Source organism: Heloderma suspectum, chromosome 4, assembly GCF_057233095.1.
Source record: "Heloderma suspectum isolate Gila_16-S chromosome 4, 16-S_ref, whole genome shotgun sequence".
Lineage (NCBI taxonomy): Eukaryota > Metazoa > Chordata > Lepidosauria > Squamata > Helodermatidae > Heloderma > Heloderma suspectum.
The window spans coordinates 242,859,323-242,883,924 of record NC_139461.1 but is presented as its reverse complement, the minus strand read 5'-3'; the positions used below and the strand labels follow the sequence as shown (position 1 = coordinate 242,883,924).

The following is a 24,602-nucleotide window of genomic DNA, read 5'->3' as shown; positions in this document are numbered from 1 at the left end:
CTGCCCATTTGTTTTGTGAGAAACTAGGCTGCTCCCACCTTTCAGTGTTTCTAGCCAATGAATGTAATCGTAGCAATGTTTGACACAACCAGTGTCCAGAGAAGGAACTTCTTGGCTCATTTTTAAGTCTTTTCCTTTTGATCTACCCTAGTGGAAAGTGATTGCTGCCCCATTAAAAAAAATCAGAAATCCAAGATTTTAGGGTAGCTGTGATTGGGCAGAGGTGTATCTACCCAGAAACAAAAGGTAGCTGCAAAAGAGGAGAGAGTTCAAGAGCTTCGTAACTCAGGTCTTATTTCTAAAAAAGATTATTCTTCCAAGTTAGTAAATATTAAAATGTGCAAGTTTGTAACATTAGCATTAACTAACTCAGCCTATCAAGCTGCCTGCCTGCCCCCTCAGAGTCCCATCATGAGGCCAGCTAAAGCCAGATCATATTAGGCTGTGGATAAGGGATCCCTATCTACCATTCCCCACCAACAAAGAAACAGCACATGTGATAAAGTCATAGCCTTTACTGAACAGTGTCTGGAAAAAAAGACACATGTGGGATTGCCAACCTGTAACCCTATCAGGGCTTCTGTGCCTTGGACAGTGGCTCAAGAAACAGCAGGTGCAGTGTCCCTTATGGAACCAGTTTCATGTGAGGAACATTTTCACCTGTTGCATAATTGTGTGTCATGGAGCTTGCAAGGGTGCAGCTGCTGACCTGGACAAATAAGTTGTCAACCCCACAGAGGAACAGCTGGGTGCATCCTGGTCACTACTTCTGGTCATGAGCTGGGCTGCCCTTGTGGTCTGCACAGAACAGGGTGAGGGTTGGACCCTCTATCTATAGGACAGCAGCCTTTGGAGAGCAAGGGGAGACAGATATTCTACTCCATCTTTTCTAAAGAAAGAAACCTCAGATCAGGACATTCCACAACTGTCAACATTAGGAGGGTTGTAAACTTTTCCTTATGAAGCTACAAGTCAGGGGATGTTTTTGTATCTTGCAGGAGGTGACTTAATGAGGAAAGGAGGAAAAGAAAGCCTTTACTCAGGACACGTCCAAGTGTTGACTGATCTGAGGTTTCTTCAGGAAAGATGGGTGGGGTGATTCCCTGAGGGAAAGGTGAATATCACTTTTGCTAACAACAGGGTATTAATGGTGGGGAATGTCCCGTGTGGGATTTCTCCAGAGCATTAATAATAACTTTGTTGGTAGGGAACATTCTGGTCCCAAGATCCCTGAGGGAAAGTCAAAAAGCTCAGCAGCAGCAGGAGCTCCCTGGTAAGCAAACTGGGAGTAATCTCCTTGACAAGGAGAGATAAGGAGCATCTTATTAATAACTTGGTGCTAGCTGGCAGTAGGAACGTCCTGATACAGCTGCTTACAGGGGAGCCCTGTGAACCTGATAGCTCTTCTAGGTTATCTTACCTTACCTTTCTGCTTAGCCACTACTAGTACCCATGCAATCTAATTGGTTCCAGACGCCAGATATGTATTTCAGGTTTGAGGACCCAGCCAATGCCTGTATCTCCCGAAGTGTGTGACCTCTTCCTGGCTAATACAGCTTTCTCTTGGTCAGGAAATCACCAGGGCATTAAATGTTATGTCTGACATTTGTAAAAATTGCACTGGACAGTGGAGAAATGTGTGTGCACAGGGGGCAGGGGGATTTCCTCCTTTTTACTGACCTGCTGAATTTATCCTTTAGATTGCAGAAAAGTTCTCGAAGGATTACCGAGGAGCAGGAAGGCATACATGCTTTAGATCTGAGCTCACTTGCTGGCATGAAAAATCTCAAGCCATCTTCTGATCCCAGCTAGAGCAACAAAAGTAGGGTCGTTCCTTCAGTTGGGGCTTAGCATCCTACAAAGAGAGATTCCAGTACCTCTGGGTGCACTATGGTGGTGCAGAATAATCTGGACATTGGGGATACAAGGAAAGGGATCCCGCTGGAGCCATTTGTCCACCAGGTTGGAGGCCACATGAGCATGATGAAGTATGATGACCACACCGTCTGCAAGCCCCTGGTCTCCCAGGAGCAATGGTTCTACGAGTCACTCCCCACGGCGATGAAACGATTCACACCTCAGTACAAAGGTAGGGCCAAGACATAAGTGTACTTATTGGGAAGTAAGTCCCCTTGGACTCTGAGTAAACATAATCAAGACCAGGCAGCAAGATTTCATAGCTATAGAGGAGAAAGTTCTGCATTCAGTGCTTGGTGCATATAACAAATATGGGCCCCAGAGGAGAGCCATCTGTCCTCCTCCAGTTGCCAAGCCAGAAGTAAAGGATGTGTGATGGAAGGAACAGCGGCTGTGGCAATGGGCCTAGCTACTAATGTATTTTGGTGAGCGGGGCACCATCCTCTACCATGTGTAGAGCAGCCTACCAGTACAAAGATAACAGGACCGTTAATGCTCAGTACTCCACCGTGGAGTCCAACACTGTGCTACTCTCACAGTTCACTGCTGGTTACTGTAGGCATTGTACAAACAGAACCAGCAATAGTCCACTTAACACTTACAGGACTACTTGCCACAGCACCCAAAGCCTATAAAACGGAGACGTGATTCGCTTCTCCAAGCCGTTTGAAATATGCAAGCCAGTTGCTGTTAGCTGCTTGTGAAGGAAAGGACTGCAACCTGAGGCAGGAGCAAAAAGATAGTCAAGTCAAGTCATTTTTCTTCGTATCTGTGAGGCAAGACTGAGGCAAGAGATGATCTCAGGATCCAGAGTGTAGTTCACAAGAAGAGAACTGAGATCCATAGCTTGTGCAAACACAACCCTACCTGAAATATTTTATGTGCATGAAAACATCATTGTTAATCAGTATGTGTGTGACAGATTTCACACACCATTTTGGATATTATACTGGCTGTGTTTTGCATGGTCCCCTCTGTTATTAAAAACATGGGCTATGGAAAGGGAAAGGGAAAATAAAATCACCATTTAGGTGCCTTATGTGTTAACAATATATGGTGAAAGTTTTGAAAGGTGGTGAGAGAGAGAAAGGGAGAGAGAAAAGAGATTACTTCCTCGGCATGATGAAATGTCGACTGACAACATTTCATAGAACATGGAGTCAGCAGTCCTATTGTCAGTCCATTGGTGAGAACGGCTTGGATGTTATTTTAGAATAAGATTGTACGCTGGTGATTCTTACTTGATTTTAGTGAGGCTCCAGTAGTCTATGGAGAAAGGCTACTGCCTAGCAGATCAGGCTGCTTTCTAATGCCAGCTGTTGCCTTGAGAGAACAAGCACCTGCAAGTCAAAAACTAGGCTGTTGTCAGGACCGCAATCTCAGATAGTCGGAACGATACAGCATCTTTGCAGCTGCGGCAAATTAAGAACTTGAAAAGCTAGAAGGAGGATGGAAGACAAGAGAAAGGCCTCAAATCCTTACTCTTCCCAATGATTCTGAAAGTGAAGGGGAATCCCATTCTGAGGCCTCCAAAGTCCTCCCTGTTTAGAGTTCCGCCCGCCCCCCCTGGCACTGCCACTGCCACTGCAAATATCTCAGAGGCTGTGATACACATTTGTAAGTTAAGTCCATTTGGAATTCATAGTGTTTCATCTCCATTTGAGGAAACCATCTGTGCATGTTACACCTCCTCCAATTATGAGATGTTGCTTCCTAGACTGAGAAAGACCTATATCTGAGTACAAAGGAGTGCTCTTTGTTGGTAAAACGTCTCTCTGACAGCCACCACAAAAAACTATGTTTCTCCTTAGGATTTTATTCTTTATGGCATGGCACATTTTAAAGTATATTATTAATTACAGAGATGTAGCTGGGGGTGGGGTGGGGGTGACAGACTCAGACAAACAGTATGCCAGAAATGCACTGCCCCTGTTGTGGCATAATCATCAGTATAGTCAGGGGATATACATACATACATACATACATACATATATACATCAAAAGGAGACTAGTTTTAAGTGTACAATCCTAAACAGAATTAGGGTGCTCTGCACCCAACATTTGCTTTTGTCATTCACACTGCAAAAGACGCTGTAACTTCAAGAGCATAGGGGAACCTCTCACTAACAGTGCTTCTAAGTGTGTGCAAATTCCGCCTGCTGCGTTGGTAGTACTTATCTGTGTCCAGATTAGTGGAAGACCAATGTGGGCTGAACATGGGTGCAACATGGGCAGCAGAGGTCAGATTCACATTATATGATGTGGATGAGACGCCAAATGTAAATGAACCCTTAGTGTTAACTCAGTGCTACTTGGTGACAAGGATACATTTTTAGGATTGCAGCCTTAATTATCCATCTGTATGTGCCCAAAGTATATTTCTAACCAACAGAATACAAGTATGCTGTTATGCTTCCAGTTCTTTGCGATCGACTGGCACAGACCTTTCATTAAAAACAAAGTGAGACCATTCCAGGAGCCCTTTCATTCCATTGCTCAGCAGTAACTTGCTATTTTATTAATGAGACCCCAAGGGGTCCTCAACAGAGTTAGACTTGATACCTTGAATTTGATTAAAAAGATAATCCCTTTATCTGGCAGAGTCTCGGAAACCAGTAAAGTCCTCTTTCATAAGGCTAATATGTTCATGTTGCAGAGATCTCAGGTGCTATAGCCAACTATTGGTGTAGTTCAGTGGCTGATTAGGAAGTCCAAGGTTCAAATGATGCCCCTGCTGTGAATGCACTAGGTGGTTCTAGGAAAGCCATGATTTGTCAGCCTCAGCTCGCATGCAAACACAAACAAACAAACACACACACACCCATCTGCAAGACAGGGGTGAAGATATGGGTGTACCTTCTACAGTTGCAAGGATTACTGATATAATGTATGTGATGCAAAGCTCTTTAAATACTCAAAAAAAAGTGTAGATAAATGCTATTTACCATTACCAAAGGTGATGAGATCTTGCTTTGGTGTTTGCTGAGATTTGAAATTCAAGGGCTTAGGAATCAAAGCAGTAGGGTCAAGGCCAGGCAAATGGAATGACAATGGGCTTTCAACAACGTAAACATTTAACATTCATCCTTGCCCATTTCCTACTCTTCTAGGACACCCCATAAGGTGAAGTCCTAGGCAACTAGACAGATAACACCAGACGTCTAGTCTAAATCTGACACTGCATCTACGGGATCATATGTCTGTTGCTGACGTGAGCCTCCTCTCTCCCAGAGAGATAGCACATTCACCACAATTATCCAGAAGGTGAATTTCGCCACCCCTCAGCCCACCAACAACATTTGCTCTAAAGTGCCACCTGGGGGCCGTCATCAAGGTGGAAGGCTGCATGAGAAGAACCCTCCCCATGTGTGCTGTCATAGGCTCCTTGGTGAAAGGGTGGGGTGCAAATGAATAAATAAGAGATCACTAGGCTCTACAGCAGGGGAGGCTATGATGGACCCATTGCCTGGCAATAATTTGGATTACTGCAATGCATTATCTGTGGGGCTGCCACTAAAGCCAGTCCATAAATTTCAGTTAGTTCGGAATGTAGCAACAACATTGCTGAGACTGGGTGTTATGAGCATCGTCAATCCAGTCATCATCTTTGCTGGCTCCCAGTCCATTTCTGGGCCCAATACAGTGCTGGTTTGGACCTTTAAAGCCCTTGGGACCAGGGTACCTGAAGGATCACTAGCGTCCACATGGCACCTAGCTGGACCCTCTGCAAGTCCTTATTCAGTGAGGTGCCGTAGATGGCTACTGGGGAAAGCACCTTTTCTGTGGTGGCACCCTGGCTGTAGAATGCCCTCACTAGAGAGGCTCACCTGTCACTTACCTTAGTATCTTTTCACTGCCAGGCAAAGGTCTTTTTATTTTCCCAGGCCATTTAATCTGTTGGTAGTTTTAAAATCCATTTTATCTGCGCCGTTTGTTTTTATGCTGCTTTTATTGTTTTGGTTTTATTTGTTTGTTTGTTTGTTTTCTATACCACTCAATAACTGAAGCTCTCTGGGCAGTTCACAACATGTTATTATATGAATTTTTAACTTATTTTTAACTCTACTATATGCCATCCTGAGAACCTGGCTATAGGGTGGCCTATAAGTTGTTGTTGTTCAGTCGTTCAGTTGTGTCCGACTCTTTGTGACCCCATGGACCATAGCACGCCAGGCCTTCCTGTCCTGCACTTTCTCCCAGAGCGTGCTCAAGTCCATATTCATTGCATCAGTGATGCTATCTAGCCATCTCATCCTCTGCCGTCCCCTTCTCCTTTTGCCTTCGGTCTTTCCCAGCATCAGGGTCTTTTCCAGAGAGTTTTCTCTTCGCATTAGGTGGCCAAAGTATTTGAGCTTCAGCTTCAGTATCTGTCCTTCCAGTGAGCACTCAGGGTACTGGGAAATAAATAAATACATAGTTAAGGAATTAAGAAAAATACACCAAAAAGCTAGAAACAGGTATGCGTTTCTTCCAAATCATCAATACAATCTCCATGAAATTTTGTGAGTGTAGTGACTCATACAGAGCTAAGAGAAAATGTGCTTGGAACGGTACATCTGTGAAAGACAAGAGCTTCAGATATAAAAAGAGCTTGCAATCAATAATTTTCAAAATGGGATCAGGGAAGTAAAATATCAATATGTATAATGTAACAAGAGAACCTTAAAACTGAAATTCTTCTGTTGAATGCTTTTCGGCTCTAACCAGAAAGTTACTCTTCCACTGACTCACTCCAATTATTTTTTCTATATTATTTAATAACAGTTCAGCTCACACACTTCCTCAGCTGTTGCTAATTAATTTTGCCCTAGTGACTGTAAAGCAACAGCAGATAGGCTGCCCCAGCTAAAACCCCTTCTGCCTCCATCTCCCTCTAAGAGGCAAGATAAAAGATTTTGTCCCCCCAGGCTGTCAAATTTCCATGGTAATATGACACATGGATGTATTAGAGAGAGCGCCTGCATTTTACATGTTCTTTTTTTGTTCACCAGAATGTACAGTCCTCTCCCCCGCTAATATTTTGTCTTGGAGATGCACAGCATTCCCTAATCACAATCCAGTTAAGGTAGCTAACACTCCTTTAATGGCCATTTGAAAAACAGTCTGTGTATTTACTAGACAGACAGACAGATGTCTCCATGATTTTGATGATAAAGTTATAAACTTTTCAAAATCTTTCTGCAAGTGCTTGTGCCCAAGAAGAGTTTGTCTGATATGTGGTGCCCCTTGTGCAAAATAGGATTTGTCATCTTGTCTTATTCAGAACACTTATTCAAGAGTAAATATAGTCACAGAGGAGTTCTCCAGCCTGCTGCTTGAATTGGCAGACTAGAGTGTTTACTTACAAGGAGGTTTGCTGGTGGGTTTCATGCTTCAGATTGCTGTTTGAAGTGGCAAACTTGCTGGGCACAATTTTCTTCATGATTGCACTCCAAATATTGTGAGGAACATTACTGGGAATGTAATACCTCCTTAATGAGGTAATGACTTCCCCATAACAAACCCTGCAGTGGGGCCCCTAATTAGAGACACAACCCAGAATGAAATGCAAAGTGCACCAGCAGTTCCCCAACAGTGTCATTAGGGTGTACCCCAGGTAAAAAAGTAAAGGTGTCCCCAGCCAGTCGTGTCCAACTCTAGGGTGTAGTGCTCATCTCCATTTCTAAGCCGAAGAGCCAGTGCTGTCCGAAGACGCTTCCGTGGTCATGTGGCCGGCATGACTGAACACCGAGGTGCACGGAACACTGTTACCTTTCCCGCCAAAGCGGTACCTATTTATCTACTTGCAATTTCTTGCTTTCAAACTGCTAGGTTGGCAGGAGCTGAGACTGAAGATGGGAGCTCATTCTGTCATGCGACACTCGGGTCTCGAACTGCTGTCCTGCCGACCTTCCGGTCTGCAGTTCAGCATCTTAACCACTAAGCCACCGCAGCCCCAGGGTGTACCCCACCCCACCCCAAAAAACCCAGCTCATGCTGACGTATCCTTAAGAAACTTAACACATTCTCATGAGGCAAAAGGGTAGGTTGAATGTCAAGCCATATCCGTGCTCTCTCTGGCATGGATTCTGCAGTGTGGCTGGACTTCGTCTCTATTTTTATACATCCTGAAGCATTGTGGCAGCTATGGGACAATTACGTAATGATGCCATTTTGCAAAACTTTCCTTAACTGTCGTCATTTAAATCTAAAACCAATTAGTGGTGTTTCAGGAGCCTGTTTAAAGAGCAGGCAGCTCTTTTTATGAATTTGCAACACAGGTTAGATGACCTTGAGGCAAGCTTCTTCTGATGATGATGGTGAACACCTCCTCTCTCAAGGCTTCCTGTCTAGTTTAGAACTTACTGAGAGATATAGACTTATTTTCAGGCCAGGTTCTGCCCAGACTCATATTGCACATGGCAGTAAATAAATGTGCCTATTAATTTAAAAATATACATACAAGAGCAGAGCTAGGGAGCTACATAGCAAAACACAATTGCTGAGATGCTTCTGACATAAAATGCCTTCTGTAGATATTCTGTCTGCCTGCCTTGTAGTGTACATAACCCAACAGAACCATCAGGGGTACTAAATGAAGGTAAAATCAAGCATTTAGCTGTAACAAACTCTTGCCCCTTTGGTGGTAAATCCACAATCATAACAAAGCATTGCAGAAGCCAACATGCTGAAACTATGTTGCATATTCCAATGGATTCTGTGATCATATGTTGTACATGCCATTGGATTAAGGTGCCATAGGACTCTTGGTTGATTATGGTACAACAGATTAACATGGCCACCTCTCTGGAATGTGTGTCAATTGCACAAATAACTCTTCCAGTGAGCTTTGCCATGAAAGTACTTGCTGGTCATTTTAATTAGTATATGCTAATTACATCAGTTCAGGTATGTCAGATCAATTCATAGGTATAGGTGAAGAATAGGCCATATTTTCAGACAGTATGGGTCATTAGCTTAGAAGCCAAAGTACAGCAATACCTTTGTTAGGACCAACTGAAATGTCACAAGATCATGAGCAAGCTTTTACATTCTCCAGAACTCTTCATCATCTGGCCTGATGAAGAATCCTGGAGAAATCACAAGCTTGCTCACAACTGTATAACATTTTAGTTCCTCCTAAAACTATGGCTTTGGGATTTTTTTCTAGTGGACCAACAAGACCACCTACCATTTTTGTGGCTTAGAGGAAAACACAATTTATAATTACTCAGGGCCTGTTCTCCTGCTACTCCAGCAGCATGGGAACAGTTTCTGCATGGCTTCTCCCTGGGCCACCAGGATAAGATTTGGAAGCCTGAACCACATAGGCGGGTCCCTCCCGACCATCACCCTCTGGGTCAGGTGGCAATAGTATGGGAAGTGGCCATGTGATCAGCCCCACCCACATGGTCCAGGGCCTCTAAATGTAACTGTGATGACATGAAAATAAGCCAAGTGCAAGTGGCTCCTGTACACCTTGCTGAAATGTACACAGGAGCACCCATTTTGCAGTAATCACTTCACTGTGGATGCCTCATAGTTTTCTTAGGGCGCAATCCTATGGAGATAGGCGGCTGCCCCTGAACCCAGAGGCGACCGCCTGTCCAATGCAGGGCAGGGGAAGCACGGAGGGGATCGCTCCCTCCACGCTTCTCCTGCCCTGCATTTGTGGCTAGACAGCCGATTTCAGCTGTCTAGTCGCAGGAAGGCAGAGCGGAGGAGGCTGCCCGACGACACATAGGATGTGTCGTACCAGCATTTCCGTCTTCCCTGCCCCAGAACACACACACACCCCTGAATGCCCCATTTGGGCCGCTCTGCACTCCTGAGCGCGGAGCCATGGGGGGAAGGTCGGTTCTCCAGAAACTGACCTCGGAGCACGAGCTCCCAGGTTGGTTCCCGGAAACCCACATATCCTACGGCCGTCTAGCTGCTGACTAGCAGCCATAGGATTGCTCTCTTACTGGCTCATTTATCACCAGGGAATAAAGTTCACTTAGTAGATAGGATGCAGAATCCTCTGCTTTAGAGATGTTCAAGAAAAAGCAAGCAGAAATTTACTGTGGTCATCTAAGGGATCGTCATCATCATCTCTGTACCACCCAGTAGCCAGAGCTCTTTGGGCGGTTATAACAATTCATATATGATACCTTGTCTCAGGCTGGGCTACAGATCCTTCCCAAATACTGTTGATCCTGTTGCAGCACAAGTTTTAGGTTATGTTTAAAACTTCCTTGTCTTCTATAAAGTCTGTGTTACTCCACCCAGCAATACATGTCGATTCTCTTCCCCATTGCAGGGCAAAGCACAAAAATAGATTGACTGATTGATTCATGAGCCAAGATAGTGTCTAGCATTCCCCTCCCTCTTAGGGTGTCTCCAGACTGAGAATTGTTGGGTGTTGAAAGCATGCTGCTAATGCAGCATGCCTGACACCCAGAAACCAGGAGGGGATTGTGAGAAGATCCATATCCTTATCTCAGTCTGGCAGGATCATATTTGATAGTGAAAATGAGAGGGCATCACAGCAGAACCTTGAGGTACATACTTCTTTTGGCGGGGGTGCTTCTTTCTCCACTTTTGGTTTAACACTGCAGTAAAGGAGCCAGCTGCGGGGGAAGAAATCATCCAGACGTAGTCTTATATTTGTGCTGACCTTATATTTTGAGCAGCTGCCTAGAGGGGCAGGGTCCAGGTTTCCTAGTGCTAATCTCTGAGAGGTAACAGGTGCTTAGGACATCTGAGTCAGGCTAGGAAAATGTACTGAACGTGAAATACATGGAAAGCTAGGTTAGCGGAGTAAGAAGATGCTGCCTTTATAGGTGTCTCTTACTGTAAGATTTAAAGTAGATAGACTGACTCCTGGGCATCACCACAGCTTGGTAGATTAGCTACAAAAACGCATTCACCCATCACATGTTGATAAAATTGGGGATGTATGCCGTTTGTCTCCAGGCTTTGGAATAGAGAAGAAAACTAGGTTTATATATTCCATCCAATCTTCTGTATTTGGTATCTGTGGAAGAAGTTAGTGCAGGCTTCCCCAAACTGGTGCCCACCAGAAGTGTTGAACTACAACTCCCACAATTCCTGGGAATGATGGAAGATGTACTCCAACACCTCTGGAGGGCACCATGTTGGGGAAGGCTAGGTTAGTTTATAAAGCAACCTTGCTCTTGGTCCTAAGGTTGCCATCCTTTTAACTGTGTTTTGCTCTGCTGCCTTTAACAGTTTGGTCTGCAGACTCGAGCACAGAACTGGGCAACCTCTTGCAGCCCAAGGGCTGAGTTCAATTTCAGAGAAACTGTTGGAGCCGCATTCCCATGGTGGGTGGGGCCAAAGGCAGAACATGCGGGGCCCAAAATACAAGAACTACCAGCATCGTTTAGCTTAACACTCTAACTGCTAGTAACTAAGCCTCAGGAGAGTGTCTCCATCTTTAAGAATGCGGGCGGGGGGGAGGACATATGCAAAAACTGGGAAACCACCAAACAATCTGCGATCAGGGGAAAGGGGGTGTGGCCATCTGGGGAACCCTGGAGGGGCAGATTTGGACCCCAGGCCTAAGGTTCCCCACCCCTGCTCTAACAGATGATAATGTTTCATCTCTGTGCTGTGGAAAGCATCAAGCAGCTGCTTAAAGGCACAATAGCAGGCCAGAACACTGTCAGTTGGTAAGCCCACTTTGTGCTGAGCTCCCGCCACAAGACTTGGAACCTTTCAGGAACGGCTGCAAGCAGCTCACATGTCCCAGAGAGAGCCTGACTAACCCCCAAAGAGCAGCGCTAGGCAAAAGACTCTCACCTGGCCCTGCTGTGAGGAAGTTAAGGCTGGGACCGAGAATGCAAGGCCCACCGTCTGGAGTGGCCTTAGAAGGGGGCCCACTGTCATCAGCCTGTCATCAAAAGGTCAGAGCTGCCTCATCTACAAGCCATGCCCAAAAGTCATCTGTCATTTGAGACTCTCAGGGCTGCAACTCTGGTGGCTCAGGCTTTCTGGGAGTGGGGTAAATTTGTAAAAAGCTGACTGGCCCCTCGGCCATGTGAGTCCCACTAAAGTCAGTGGGGAGGGGCACTGCTGAAATACAGAGTGCTTTGGCATACTGCATGATGGGGCTTTGTTTTTCTGGATTGAGGTTGCCCTGTCAGAACACAGAGATTAGTCCTGCACCTTTAAAAATACAGATAAAGTGGGAGATGACTGGGTGGCAGCTATAGTTTCTCTCCCACTCGTTCCCCCCAGCCCTAGTCTTTTTTTCCACCTCACCTCCGTATGTGTCTTGTTGTACAGCAAGTGAGGGAGCAGGGTGGACAAAAAGACCTGGGGAGAAACAAATGGGAGAAGGTGCAGCTGCTACATCTCCCACCACTGGTGAATTTGGGATGATGGGATGAATCTCCAGGTGGCTGCCTAGCAACCCTTGTTTGGATGTAGGAGATCTAAGGCTTATCCAGACATACAGGCCCTAAATCCTCAGGCATAGCACTACTTGCCCATTTCTGGTGCTGCCCAACATAGTGGGGGAGGAAGCTCTTTGAAGGCTTTTGGACTGCGCACACTTAGAGCACTTCCTTTAGACACCCTACCACTGGGACTTGCATCTCCAGGGCTAGAATGGGAGGAGTGGCGAATTGAGCTGCTCCCCCCACCCCCACTGCCCCACCTTCCCTCACCAGGATGGCTTACCACTGCTATCCCACCACCTCCAGTGGGTGCTCTGGAGAGCCCTCCCAGGAGCTCTTCTACGGTAACATTTGCCAGAGTGACAGTAGCTGGCAGGGCTCTCTGGAGCAGCCACCCGCCTCTGTTTCCCTCATTGCATTTCTCTTACTCTTACCTTTGCTGCCACCGCATCAGCTCTATGGAGAGCCACGCTGCCAGAAGTGGCTGCAGGGCTTTCACCCTTTCTGCAGCTATGTTTTTTCCCAAGTAATATGAGGTGGGGTGAGCTAGTAGTGAAATACTACAGGGCAAAAGGAGGCCTGGACAATTTAGTTCTGGAACCATTAACCCTTTGGACTGTGCATTCTATCCAGGAAACCACCGCACTTTCACAACTTAAAAACACAAGGAAGTGACCACCAGGAAAAGTCCTTAAGCTCAAATCCCAGTTTAGCTATGAAGCACAACGTAGGACCAAAACCTAAACTGCTTCACAAGATGGTGTGAGGAATAATTGTGCAGAACACTTTGAGCTCAGGAAAAAGAGGTGTTACCATTCCCTTTATTTCCAACGTTCAGAGGGCTGGATAGCACTATCCCCACATGAGAAGGAGGTATTCCGCAGGCTTGAAAGAGCCCCAAGCTTTGCAGAAGTATGAAGCATCTTTTGGGGAGGAATCCTAGTTGGGGGGGGTACAAAAAAAGCCCACTGAGGACTGAGCATTCCCCCCTGCCCCAACAGTTAGCATGGGGAGAGAAAATGAAAAACTGGTGGAAGGGGGATGGCATGGAGGATCCTGGAGGAGGCATACTTGACTGACTGGAACACTGATCAGGAGCACTCCACACTGCAACATTGGTTGCAGGTCCCAATTTTTATTTAATAACACAAATTAAAAAGTCAAAGGCATACCCAGTCATATCTAGCTGCAATGGCTGGATTTCACAAATAGGTATCACTACCTGTCCAGATGTCCCTCTATCAAAATCCAATGGAGAGGAGAATATTTTTATTGAAAGGTAGATGTTGAGTCTATTTAACTTGTCAGCATTTTGCACATGGATGCCACTGTGGTTTCATTTCACTACTGAGTGAGCATACAAGGAATTTTCTTTGAGAGCATGGTAGGCTTTTTAAAAAATTCTGTGTATTTTTTTCTCCATTAAAATATATTCCTGCACTGTAAAATTAATCAGGAGAATAAAATACTCAGTATTATTCATCTCAATAATCGTAGTGATCTTTATGGGTAGAGTATTCATCTGACCTCTGCAATTATCCCTTTTTAGCCTGGCAACTTCTGTTCTTTCCCTCTTTTTCTTGCTTTATTACCCTCATTCCTCCCTTGGGACAAGGACCTGTCATTTTTGCTTGTGACATTTCTGCATAAAATAATCAAAATATGGTTGCTTTTTCTTAGGAGAAAATTCATACAGAACCTTAGAATGATTTATACAGTGCCCTTCCAATATCCAGTCTGCGCTAGGACTAGGGATGGACGAAAGTCCCTTACCTGTTCTCGAAGCTTGCTTCGCGGTGGGGGGGAGGTGCTTCGGTTCTCCCCCCGAAGTTCAGGCGAGGGGGGGGAGGCGCCCCGCCTCACCCGGCCGAAATTCAGGCCGGGGGGGAGGCGCCCCATCCCTCGCCAGCAAAATTCAGGCCGGGTAGAAGCGCCCCGTCTACTCGGCCGCGAAAAAAAAGTAAAAACACACACACACACACCCGTGATAGGCTACGTAACGATTTACGTAGCCTATCACGGCTAGATTTCCAAAGTCAGCCATGATAGGCTACGTAAATCGTCACGTAGCCTATCACGGGTGACTTTGGGGAAAAAAAAAAGCACATTAGCAAATGGCGGCAGCCCATGGGCACCGCCATTTGCGTTCCTTATTTTGGCACGTCTAGTCTACGTAAAGATTTACGAAGACTACGGCAAAAATAAGGGAGCGCTATTTGCGTTGCCCTTATTTTCGCCGTAGTCTACGTAAATCTTTACATAGACTAGACGTGCCAAAATAAGGAACGCAAATGGCGGCGCCCATGGGCCGCCGCCATTTGCGTACACGCTTTTTTTTTTTCCCAAAGTCACCTGTGATAGGCTATGTGACAATTTACATAGCCTATCACAGCTGACTTTGGAAATCTAGCCGTGATAGGCTACGTAATCGTTACGTAGCCTATCACGGGTGTGTGTTGTTTTTTTTCACTTTACTTTTTTTTTTTGCAATGGCAGCGGTGGCAGCCGGTCAGGAGACCGGCCGCCACCCCCACCCCCGCCAAAACACCGCCGAAACGCCGCCGGGACCCGCCGCCGGGAGGGACATTCGCAGGAGGTAAGTCCCATCCCGGGGGGGGGGCGGGGGGCCGGTGGAGAATTTCCCCACCAATTTCGGGGGGTCGAATGCGTTGGCATTCGGCCTCCCGAAGATTCGAGGAGAAATTCTCCGCCATCCCTAGCTAGGACTGTCATTTAACTACGCAGGGCTCTAATTTCAAAAGCAACTTCTGCAGTTTTTCTTCATTTGTGATTGCCTGGATAACCTCTGCCTGTTCAGCATCACAGGTACCCCAAACCTTTTGACTGGAACTACTGCCCTGCCAAATAATGCAGTTAAGGGATGGGCATAAATACAGTCAGTCTGCCAGCAAATCACTCTGACCCTTGGGCCCCTGGGAAATGGCAAGATAAAACCCAAATAAACAAGGACAATAATACAAGCTATTCTGATATGACACCGTCACACTCATTTGGAAGATCCTGTTCTGAAGTATTCCAACAACAAGATCTGCTTTCTGAGTAGCCGGCCCCCACTTATGTTTGCCATGGTGTTTTATTTAAGGGCAATACGCATTGCCACATATGTGAAATTCAAGTAATGTGGGAAAGAGCCTGTTCTATTTTAAAAGAAGCAAAGCAGCAGATTTGATACATAAAGGAAAGGCTAAAGGGTAGATAATAAGTCCACTTACCACTTCTTTAGCGCCACTTAGAGATGAGAAAAAGCAAGCTTTAAGAACACTTCTAGGGTGCCTGGTTTGTATTTTATTTGATTGCCTCTTCTTCTTGCTTTTCTTTTTTCTTCAGAGAGATATTACCAGACTGTGGAAAACTAAAGTAGCCTCAGGCTCTCCTCCTGCCTACCAGTGAAGCCCCAGGGGCAAACCTGTGTATGGCAGCAGACCCGCCTCTTAAAATTAGATTGCTACCAAATTCCTATAAAGCAGGAGCTGGGGTCAATTTAAAGTGCAGGCAGGGGGTGCTGCATAGGGTAGCCATTTGGCCTACTTTACAGTCCTCTGTTTGAAGGCATCCTCTATTTGATGAGCTGTCCAGTCCAAGTCCAATTTAAAGAGAAAGAACCATCAGAAGGGAGAGCAACAGGGACCTTGAAGCCCATCCACAGTCAGCACCAGCACAGCAGGCCCACAGGTCACACTCTCCCCCACTAGGGGGATATGTATTGAATTTCTATTTAAATTATAGTGATTCTTTCTAAATTTGCACCTCTACGTATAAGTATATCCCAATTTTGTTCAAATCTGTGTCCTCTTTTTTAGTGATGTTTCCTCTCTGGGGGTGATGCATAGATAGCTACTCTGGTTTTCTCCCTGAAACACCTCCTTCAGTTGTTTTTCCCCCCAATGGAGATCCAAGACAGGAGGCAACTCCTACTGAGAGTAACATGGCTAAGAAAAGCAGTTTCTGGGGGAGAAAACTTAGAACGGGGAAAGGTTGGAGAAGCACTCCCCCCTTACTTGCCCCTCTGTACTTTAAATCACCCACCCCACTCCCTGCTTCATAGGAATTTGGCACACCTGACCCAGCTTTCCAACACAGGGGCCTTGCCACCACAATGTCTAGTTTGACTGCCAGTCACTCATAGCTCCAGGGCCCTGGCATGTTGGCATTCAGTGTCAGGCTCCAGTTGGTTCAGCTACAGCATAACTTGGAAAATTTTCACTGGAAGGACGTTGTATACAGAGTAGATCTCATGTGAAATATGGAGGTGGCTGAAATGCCTCTGAAAAGGCATTTCAGAGAGGCCAGGGGCTGTTTTCCAAAGAATGACAGGGCACATATCCAACTCCTCAAAGTCAAAGATCTAAATAGAACTGAATTTGAACTGTCAGTAGCTTCCTAACCAGCTGCAAATGCTTTCATAAGCTTTCCACACATTTCTAGGGATATGAATGTATGGTCAGCAGAGAGCTTTGGATGAATGTGTGAAAGACAGGGGAGGGGGTGTCAGGACGAGCAGACATACTCCCACTCCCCCCATCCATGTGTTCATATCATTTCTCCAGGGTAGGTACAGGGCAAGAACAGGGCAAGAGCCACTCCCAAATAACATGTACCTTACATAACTCCTCCTTGAAAGAAATGTTCAAATCAAGGTCCAAATTCAATAAACTTACAAATTATCAGCTTTGGTAATCTTGGCAAAAGTACTGATTTCATAATTTATTTCGCTACATAATTTTTCTGAGGCGGCAATTTATTTGAGAAGGATTTGTGTATTTTTTTTAACATTTGTTTTCTTAGTATTTCATACATGCTATATGACAAAGTCCTAAAAGAATCACAGACATTTCCAATGTTTTGCAGAGCCAAACATGGATAATGACTTCACAAATTATCTATGGTAAACTAAAGGTATTACTAATTGAATTCATTAACTTAGGAGTTTGGAGGAAACCAATAGATCTCAGTGGAAGTAAATTATGAACATTTGTTAAAATAAAAATTGTGAACGGATACTTCCCACTCAGCTCCAATGTATTGTATGTAGGTGAAACTTACTGCCTAGAGATCAGTTTTCTCACATTTACACTATTCTTTCTCTCCTGTAAAGGTACTATTTCTGTACACCTCAAGAAGGATAGCATGGGCAATTTGAGCCTCATAGCCTGCTCACAAACAGATAACTACAATTCCTTGGATAATGCCTCAAAGGAGTGTTCAGTGACGATATGGCAGAAGCTCAACCAGGCAAACACCAGCAGTGGTGACCACACATTTGTCAAATGGAATCATGACCCACACACAAATGCTATCCAAGACAGGTAAATAGCCCATATGCAGCAATATGGAGCTGTATAATGCTCATACTTTTCAAAGCAGCAGTGATGAAATCTGGACTGAACTCTGGTTGTTTTAATCTTGCATTGGGCAAGAATTCAAAGTAGAAATAGGAGCTGTATATGGCAACATGACATCATAGCAGATGCAAAAGCATTGAGAGCAATTTGAATCCCATTTTGCTTTCACACGGCTGGAATAGCACTCTTTCCGGTGGTAAATTCCTTGCGTGCGTCCTCTACAGTTGACCAGAAGCTAGTGCACTTGATTCAAGAGCCATCTTTCTTCGTCCATTACATAATTTAAACCAACCTTGCAAATAATTCCATGAGCTTTATCTACTGCCCCCTCCTCAAGAATTCTACCATAGGATAGAATAGCATGCTTGTGGTACTATTATGGAAGTCATCCTTTCCCCTTTGTAAAATATATATGCAATGCATATTCCTATGACATATAGAATTCAGGGCAAGTGAAAGGAGAAGTGTAGAATGCTGGGAAAGAGAAAAGGATGGGGATGGGGAAAGGGGGATCTGAGGAGGAAAGATGCTGAGGAAGAAAGTAAAAGAAGAAAGCAAATAGACAAGCCATTAAAAAGTAGAGGAAAGAGAACAAATAAGCTGGAAGGAACTATTGTCTGGTAACTGAGACATGGTTGCCACATAACCAATGGCAGTTTGGGGTTGGATCATTTGTGGGATTTTTGTTCGTCTATTTATTCACTGTTGTAACTGTTAATTAATTAGTTGTGTTAATTGCTTTCAATTTGCTAGACAAAGAAATATTTTTTCATATTTATTAGACTCGAGAGTCATTACCATTTATCCATAACTGTGAACTCTGTGTATTACATATACCTAAAAGCACCTACACCTGCTAAAGGGATATATGCCACAATCCTTAGCATACTGACTTGCAATTTAGGCTGCAATCTTTTACCTATTTACCTGAAAGTAAGTCCATTTGAACTCTGTGGAACTTACTTCTGAATAGACATGTTTAGGATTGTTCTGACAGTTGCAATCTTAAAAATGTTGTTGTTGTTGTTGACGTTTCTACACCGCCCCATAGCTGAGGTTCTCTGGGCGGTTTACAAAGATCAATACACTTAGGGCACAATCCCATTTCATTTCATTTATTATATGTCTATACTGCCCCATAGCCAAAGTTCATGTCAGGCTGAAGAATACTGGGAGTTGTAGGACCTTTTTCTGTCTAAACATGCATAGGATTGCACCTTTAGTAGAGAGCAAGTCCTATTGAACTCAGAGGAATTTAACTTCTGTGTAACCATGCTCAGGATTGTGCTGTAAGTCCCACTATCATCACTGGGGTTTACTTCTGAGTATACATATTTCGTCTGGCTCAGGGTAATAGTGTTTTACATCTAGATAATTAGCTAATCTGATTTCTTTTTGCATTGTGCCTAGCTGCCAAGGGAAAGCACTATTGCAGACAGACCTCCAGTACCACAGAGATGTGTCTTCACTTTTGGAGGATGCCAATGGGAACCAGGCAGAAAAGAACAGCTATAACCCCTGGGGGTTGCACTGCCACAAACAGCATTTAAATCGCATGTCTTCTAAGTATAATGAAAATAAACCTCATCGTATCTTTTTCTTCACTGTTCTTATTACATTTGACTGATTGTTTATTATCCCAAAGATGCAGTGCTGAGCTCCCAGTATCCCCTTAACTTTTAATAATAGATGAACACTATAACCTACATATATCATGGATAGTTTGTACTTATTATAGGTTCGAGTAGTACTGGAGAAATAGAAACATATAGGGTACAATCCAATAATTGTTAGTCATGACTCAGCCCCAACCTGGTGCCCTCCAGATGTTTTGGGCTGTAACTCCCATCATCCCTGACTAGTCTTGCTGGCTGAGGCACATGGGAGTTGACATCCAAAACATCTGGAGGAAACCAGGTTCAGAAAAGCTGGTCTTACTAGATATGATAATAGCAACACCCACATCTTAGAATGCAGGGTTTGCTGAATATGTAATTTCAGTGGGACGAAGGCTGCAGTCCTATACACATGTACATGAGAGTAAGTGCCATTGAACCCATGGGGTTTACTGCTGAGTAGACACATGCTCCTGATGATTCCACATGGCCCAACTGAAGACTACCCAGAGAAAAGCCTTTAGTATGGTGGCCCCCTTTCTATGGAACTCCCTGCCTCTGAAGGTCAGGCAGGCGCGAACACTGTGTTGTTTCCGGTATGTCCTGAAAACGCGTTTATTTCAGGAAGCCTTCCTTGACTGACTAGCCATGTTTTTTATCGGTATTCTGTTTTTTGTTTTTAAAAAATGGAGTTTTATTCTTTTCTCTCCTTATCTTTTTATCTTTTATGGTTCACTGCTCCAGAATCTGTCTAGATGTGGAGCAGTATATAAATGTTGTAAATGCATACATACATACATACATTGTAGGATTGCACTGCCAGTCACAACTACCTTTTGCTGGAAGTTGCCCATATCATCATTCTCCCTATGAATCCTATCTATAGACTTTAAAATACTCAAAAATGAATTTAAAAATTGCAGTTGCAGATTTATTTATCTATTTATTTGACATTTACTAGAGGAGCAGCCGTGATAGTCTACTGCAGCAAAAAAGCAAAGATGTTTGTGGCACAAGACTTTTTGTTGTTTTTATTTATTTATACATGCTATTTATAGGCTGCCCTATAACAGAAGTTCTCTGTTGTGGCAACATCCTAGTTTGCCAAAAAACAAAACAAAAAATTACAGAAAACAAAATTTCCATCTCTCAGATTTTGAGTGTCATTGTTATATTTCGCATGTAGGTACTCAGGTTTCAAAAAATTCAGAACTGAAGTTTTGCATTCATGTAATCCAAATATTCCACAATATTTGAAACTCCACATTCAAATTTAAGTGTTTCATAGGGAAGAATTAATCAGAGTTTGAATGTGTGCTGATTTTCCTTTCAGCTCTATTTTGTATCCCTCAAGAAAAAAAAAGAATAGATTCTGCACACAAAAACCTGTCCGAAGACCCATGACGCTCAGCCCATGATACCCATCTTAAAGCCCAATCGTGTAATAAGAACTACCTATCAACCTTTATGCATTGGTTGGTGACCTCGGGAGCTGGAAAGCCTCCACTGGCCTTTAGCGGGGATTGAAAATGATGGGCAAATGCCTCTGAGGCTGTGCAACCTTGCCAGGATAAATGGGTCGAGATGGAAACAAGAAACTAGGCAGGGGAGCTAGTGAAAATGGACTGCAAAGTTTTACTTCAGTTGTAAGTCTAAGTAAAAAATGGATTTCCTTAACGTGTGTGTCCAGAATTTCTATTGCTTGAAAATGTGGTATCCAACTATAAATACCCATGCATTCTGGACTTAAAGATGGGAACCAGGCAGCATGGCGATGATGCATCAGAAGAGAAGAAAGCACGCCAAATAAAGAAATGTGAACAGAGTACATCGGCATCCCTTGGAGTCCGTATTTGTGGCATGCAGGTAGGAAGAACTCATTCTAGTGTTCTCTATTTTTAAAAAAGTACATAGTGTTCTCATCAGGGAGCCCATGCTTCAGTGGTATAAAGAAATAAGGCTTGGAATGAAACTGAAATACACACCAACTCAGAACCTAGTGCTAGTAAAAAAAAAAAAAAAAAGACAACATTATTGATTTTACATCCAGGCTGCTCTGCTTTAGTCTGGGCCTGTATTTTAAAGAGAGAGAGAGAGAGAGAGAGAGAATAAACCTGAAATATTTGTTGATCCATGGGAGTTGTCTAATGTAGAAAGGTAAAAGGAACCGCTCTGGTACTAAATATTACAGCCTTTAAAAATAAGATTCCTACCTGTGTTAGCAAAAACAGAGTGCAATCATCTTACCCTTGACAATCAGTAACAAAATTCCAGTAGAGCAGCTACATAAATCTCTTGTAGCAAAAACAACAAAAAGTCCTGTAGCACTTTAAAGACAAGCAAATCTATCATAATGAACGTTTGTGGAATAGAATCCAGTGGCAGACAAAGAAGCCCAGTGGTTTAAATGGATCACTATTACACTTAACCCACTAAGAAAGGCTACAACAGCCTCCCCCAACCTGGTACCTTCCAGATGTGTTGGACTGCAACTCCCATAATTCCCAGGCAGCATGGACAGCCTTCCCCAACTTGGTGCCCTCCTAATGTGTCGAACTGCAATTCCCATCATCCCCAGCCAGCTGGGGAAGGCAGGACTACAACATACCTCCTTTGCAGCTGAAAAATAAGGATGATTCTTATAAAGCAAATCTGGTAGGGCTGCAAAATCAACTACTTTAACAAACAGCTTTAATTGGTGGGGAACACTTTTAATTGGTGATCTAAAGGCAGATACATTCATCAAGTAAAGATTATTTAATAGACTGACAACACTAAATATAGCACAAGTAGCAGTTAGGCCCCATCTAGCGTTCTACTATGGATCAGATTGCTCCATACATATGAAAACATGTACACAGTCGGGGGTTTGTTTTAATTACACACACTGGAATAATTGCTCCAACTCACATCCCAAGTAAACATGCAGCCTGTGTGTTGATGTATACTATGCAAGTCACCCTGTGCCTGATCTATTGGGAATGTGACTATTATGATTATTCTTTACCTTGGAGATCCCTGGTGCTTGCCACCAATCTTGGTGGTTGAAGCTCGCCTATGATTTGAACAATAGTACCAAGTTGGTAACTGATCAGCAATATCTGTAATTGCCAAGGCAGACTTGTGGTGCTTCTAGCTCCTAGCACTACCAGTCAAAAGGCATTGTGTAGCCATTCTGTCTTTCCTTATGTAATGGATTGTCAGTAGTAAGAAAAAAAATATGGAAGAAGTGGTGGGAAAACACAAGGGGGTTATAAATGGGGGACAATATCATCTGGGCCCCCTGTAAAATTATGTGTTTGAGGCAGGGTGAATAGACAAAAAATGCATCACCTAGAACCGTCCACAGTCTTACAAGTTCAGTGCTACAGTTGAAGGAGGATTTCAAAAGAAGAGAGTTGCAACAGCGGGTCTGTTGGCGACTAATATAAGATAAAATCTCTTAAAATGCTGAAAGGAAGATGATGTAATAGAGTCAGAGTGATGTAATGATAGAGGCCAAACATCGACCAGGAAGACCCAGATTCCAAGCCTCACTTAGCCATGAAGGTCCCTGGGTATCCTTGGGGCCATTAACTTTCTCAGCCTAATCTACCTCTCAGGGTTGCTGTATGAATAAGAGGAGGATGTACTGCTCTGAACATCTTGGAAGAAGGACAACATAAGAATGTAAATAAAAGAATGTACCCATTATTATTTATTTATTACAAAATCTTGCTTCATCCCAAGTTATAACTTCTCTGTACTTCAATTCCCACTTATATACAGGAAATTATAGTTCTGCTTTACCTTGCAAGGGCTGAGGATAAATGCATCATGTTTAAGATTCACTCAGACACTGTACTATTGAGGCTTTCAGAGGAACCTATATAAGATAACTTATCAAATTATAGCCTGCAAGACAGATGGCTAATGTAGATTATTGTTCTTTTGTTCAAGGTTTACCAGGCAGACACTGTCCAATATCTCTGCAAAGATAAGTACTATGGACGGAAACTCTCACCTGATGGCTTCAGGCAGGCCCTCTTCCAGTTCCTTCACAATGGGAATCATCTCAGAACAGACCTTGTGGAACCCATTGTGACTCAGCTGAGGGCTCTGCTATCCGTCATCAAAAAACAGAGCTCTTACCGATTCTACTCCAGCTCGCTTCTCATAAACTATGAGGGACTGGAGAAAGCAGTGCCGTCGCACAATCACTTTCAGGGACACTGTCAGAACACTAGCTGCCCAGTTTCACATGGAAACAGCCACCCTAAAGTCGATGTCCGCATGATAGACTTTGCACATACAACATACAAAGGCTCACAGTATAATCAGACTGTCTACGATGGACCAGATCATGGCTATATTTTTGGTCTAGAAAACCTAATAAAAATTATTCAGAATATCCCAGTGGGACAATGACAACTGCAGAACTGATAAGAGACTCTATGGTTATAAAAGGCAGAAACCTGCACATCGGGCCAATAGTAGGAAGTCCTCCCAAGCAACTACATCACATGCACTGTTTGGAAAGGCTAAAGTAGATGACTTGCTAGGAAAAGTTCAGATGATGCTACATGCCACTGTGGATTGGACAGAATCCATCATAACTGTGATCTGTCAGAAGATTATTTTCTTTTCTGGTTTTAATGTTGCCCATTGATATCAGTGCTGAGCTAGAAGAAAATGTTACTTGAAAGGAATTTTAGGAGTTGAGGGCTTGTTCATCAAGCACCACTCAGATTTGCAAGGCCAACAGGGGCCAAATGGATATTGTGCTCATGAAAAGTATATATTATGTAGCTAGGCTGGTAGATCCTTAAAAACCGGCAGCTTTACATTTTAATTCACTCAGTTTGATAGGCCAAGGACTTTCAGCTACCCGATCAGATGACAACTGCTCCCTACAAGCACAGCCACCAAACACTGGCACTTTAAAAACAGAACTGTAGATTACTTCCTTGATCCTTTGTATTCCATCCCAGTGTGAGTGGAAAGGTATTCCCCAAGGAATGTACATGTCAGCCAAAAAGAGCGAGTACACTAAAAACCAAAATCAGAAGCAGGCAGGTGCCAGATAGCCCCTCCCAGAATAAAGCAGGTCTTTGATGGAAGAGCTGGAAAAGGAATTGTTACACCAAGGGTGCAAAATCTGCGAAATAACAGTCATGAAGGGATTCACACCATGGCATTTTATACTGGAGAGACTTTGTCTGAGGAATTAGACAGACCTTGAAGGTATGAATGCACAGATACGAGGGTGAGGGCCCAAGTGTCATCTAGAAGTTTTATGTTACATTTCTGTGCATGTATGTATGGGGGGGGGGGGGTTGCAT

At 43.9% G+C, this 24,602-nt stretch overlaps 1 protein-coding gene and 1 long non-coding RNA gene across 2 annotated transcripts in view; one reads left to right on the top strand and one right to left on the bottom strand.

Annotated features, from left to right (window-relative positions):
- The first annotated feature begins 1,890 nt into the window (after positions 1–1,890).
- IP6K3 (inositol hexakisphosphate kinase 3) lies at positions 1,891–23,688 on the top strand. The gene is made up of 5 exons (XM_084853003.1): positions 1,891–2,089; positions 17,419–17,629; positions 19,076–19,254; positions 20,972–21,147; positions 23,221–23,688. Exons 1-5 carry the CDS (start codon positions 1,891–1,893, stop codon positions 23,686–23,688), a joined length of 1,233 nt encoding a protein of 410 aa, XP_084709129.1.
- The window catches only part of LOC146348403 (uncharacterized), a 31,507-nt gene continuing 10,625 nt past the window's right edge, over positions 3,721–24,602 (bottom strand). The window contains exon 3 of the long non-coding RNA XR_014790627.1: positions 3,721–6,311. This is a non-coding gene — a long non-coding RNA (uncharacterized LOC146348403). The remainder of the gene's footprint in view (positions 6,312–24,602) is intronic.

Bases quoted from the DNA above. Each gene is read 5' to 3' on its own strand.
- IP6K3 (XM_084853003.1), top strand. From the start codon at position 1,891: ATGGTGGTGCAGAATAATCTGGACATTGGGGATACAAGGAAAGGGATC. The intron at 2,090-17,418 runs GTAGGGCCAAGA...TCTCCTGTAAAG, and splicing joins ATTCACACCTCAGTACAAAG to GTACTATTTCTGTACACCTC. The intron at 17,630-19,075 runs GTAAATAGCCCA...CATTGTGCCTAG, and splicing joins ACAAATGCTATCCAAGACAG to CTGCCAAGGGAAAGCACTAT.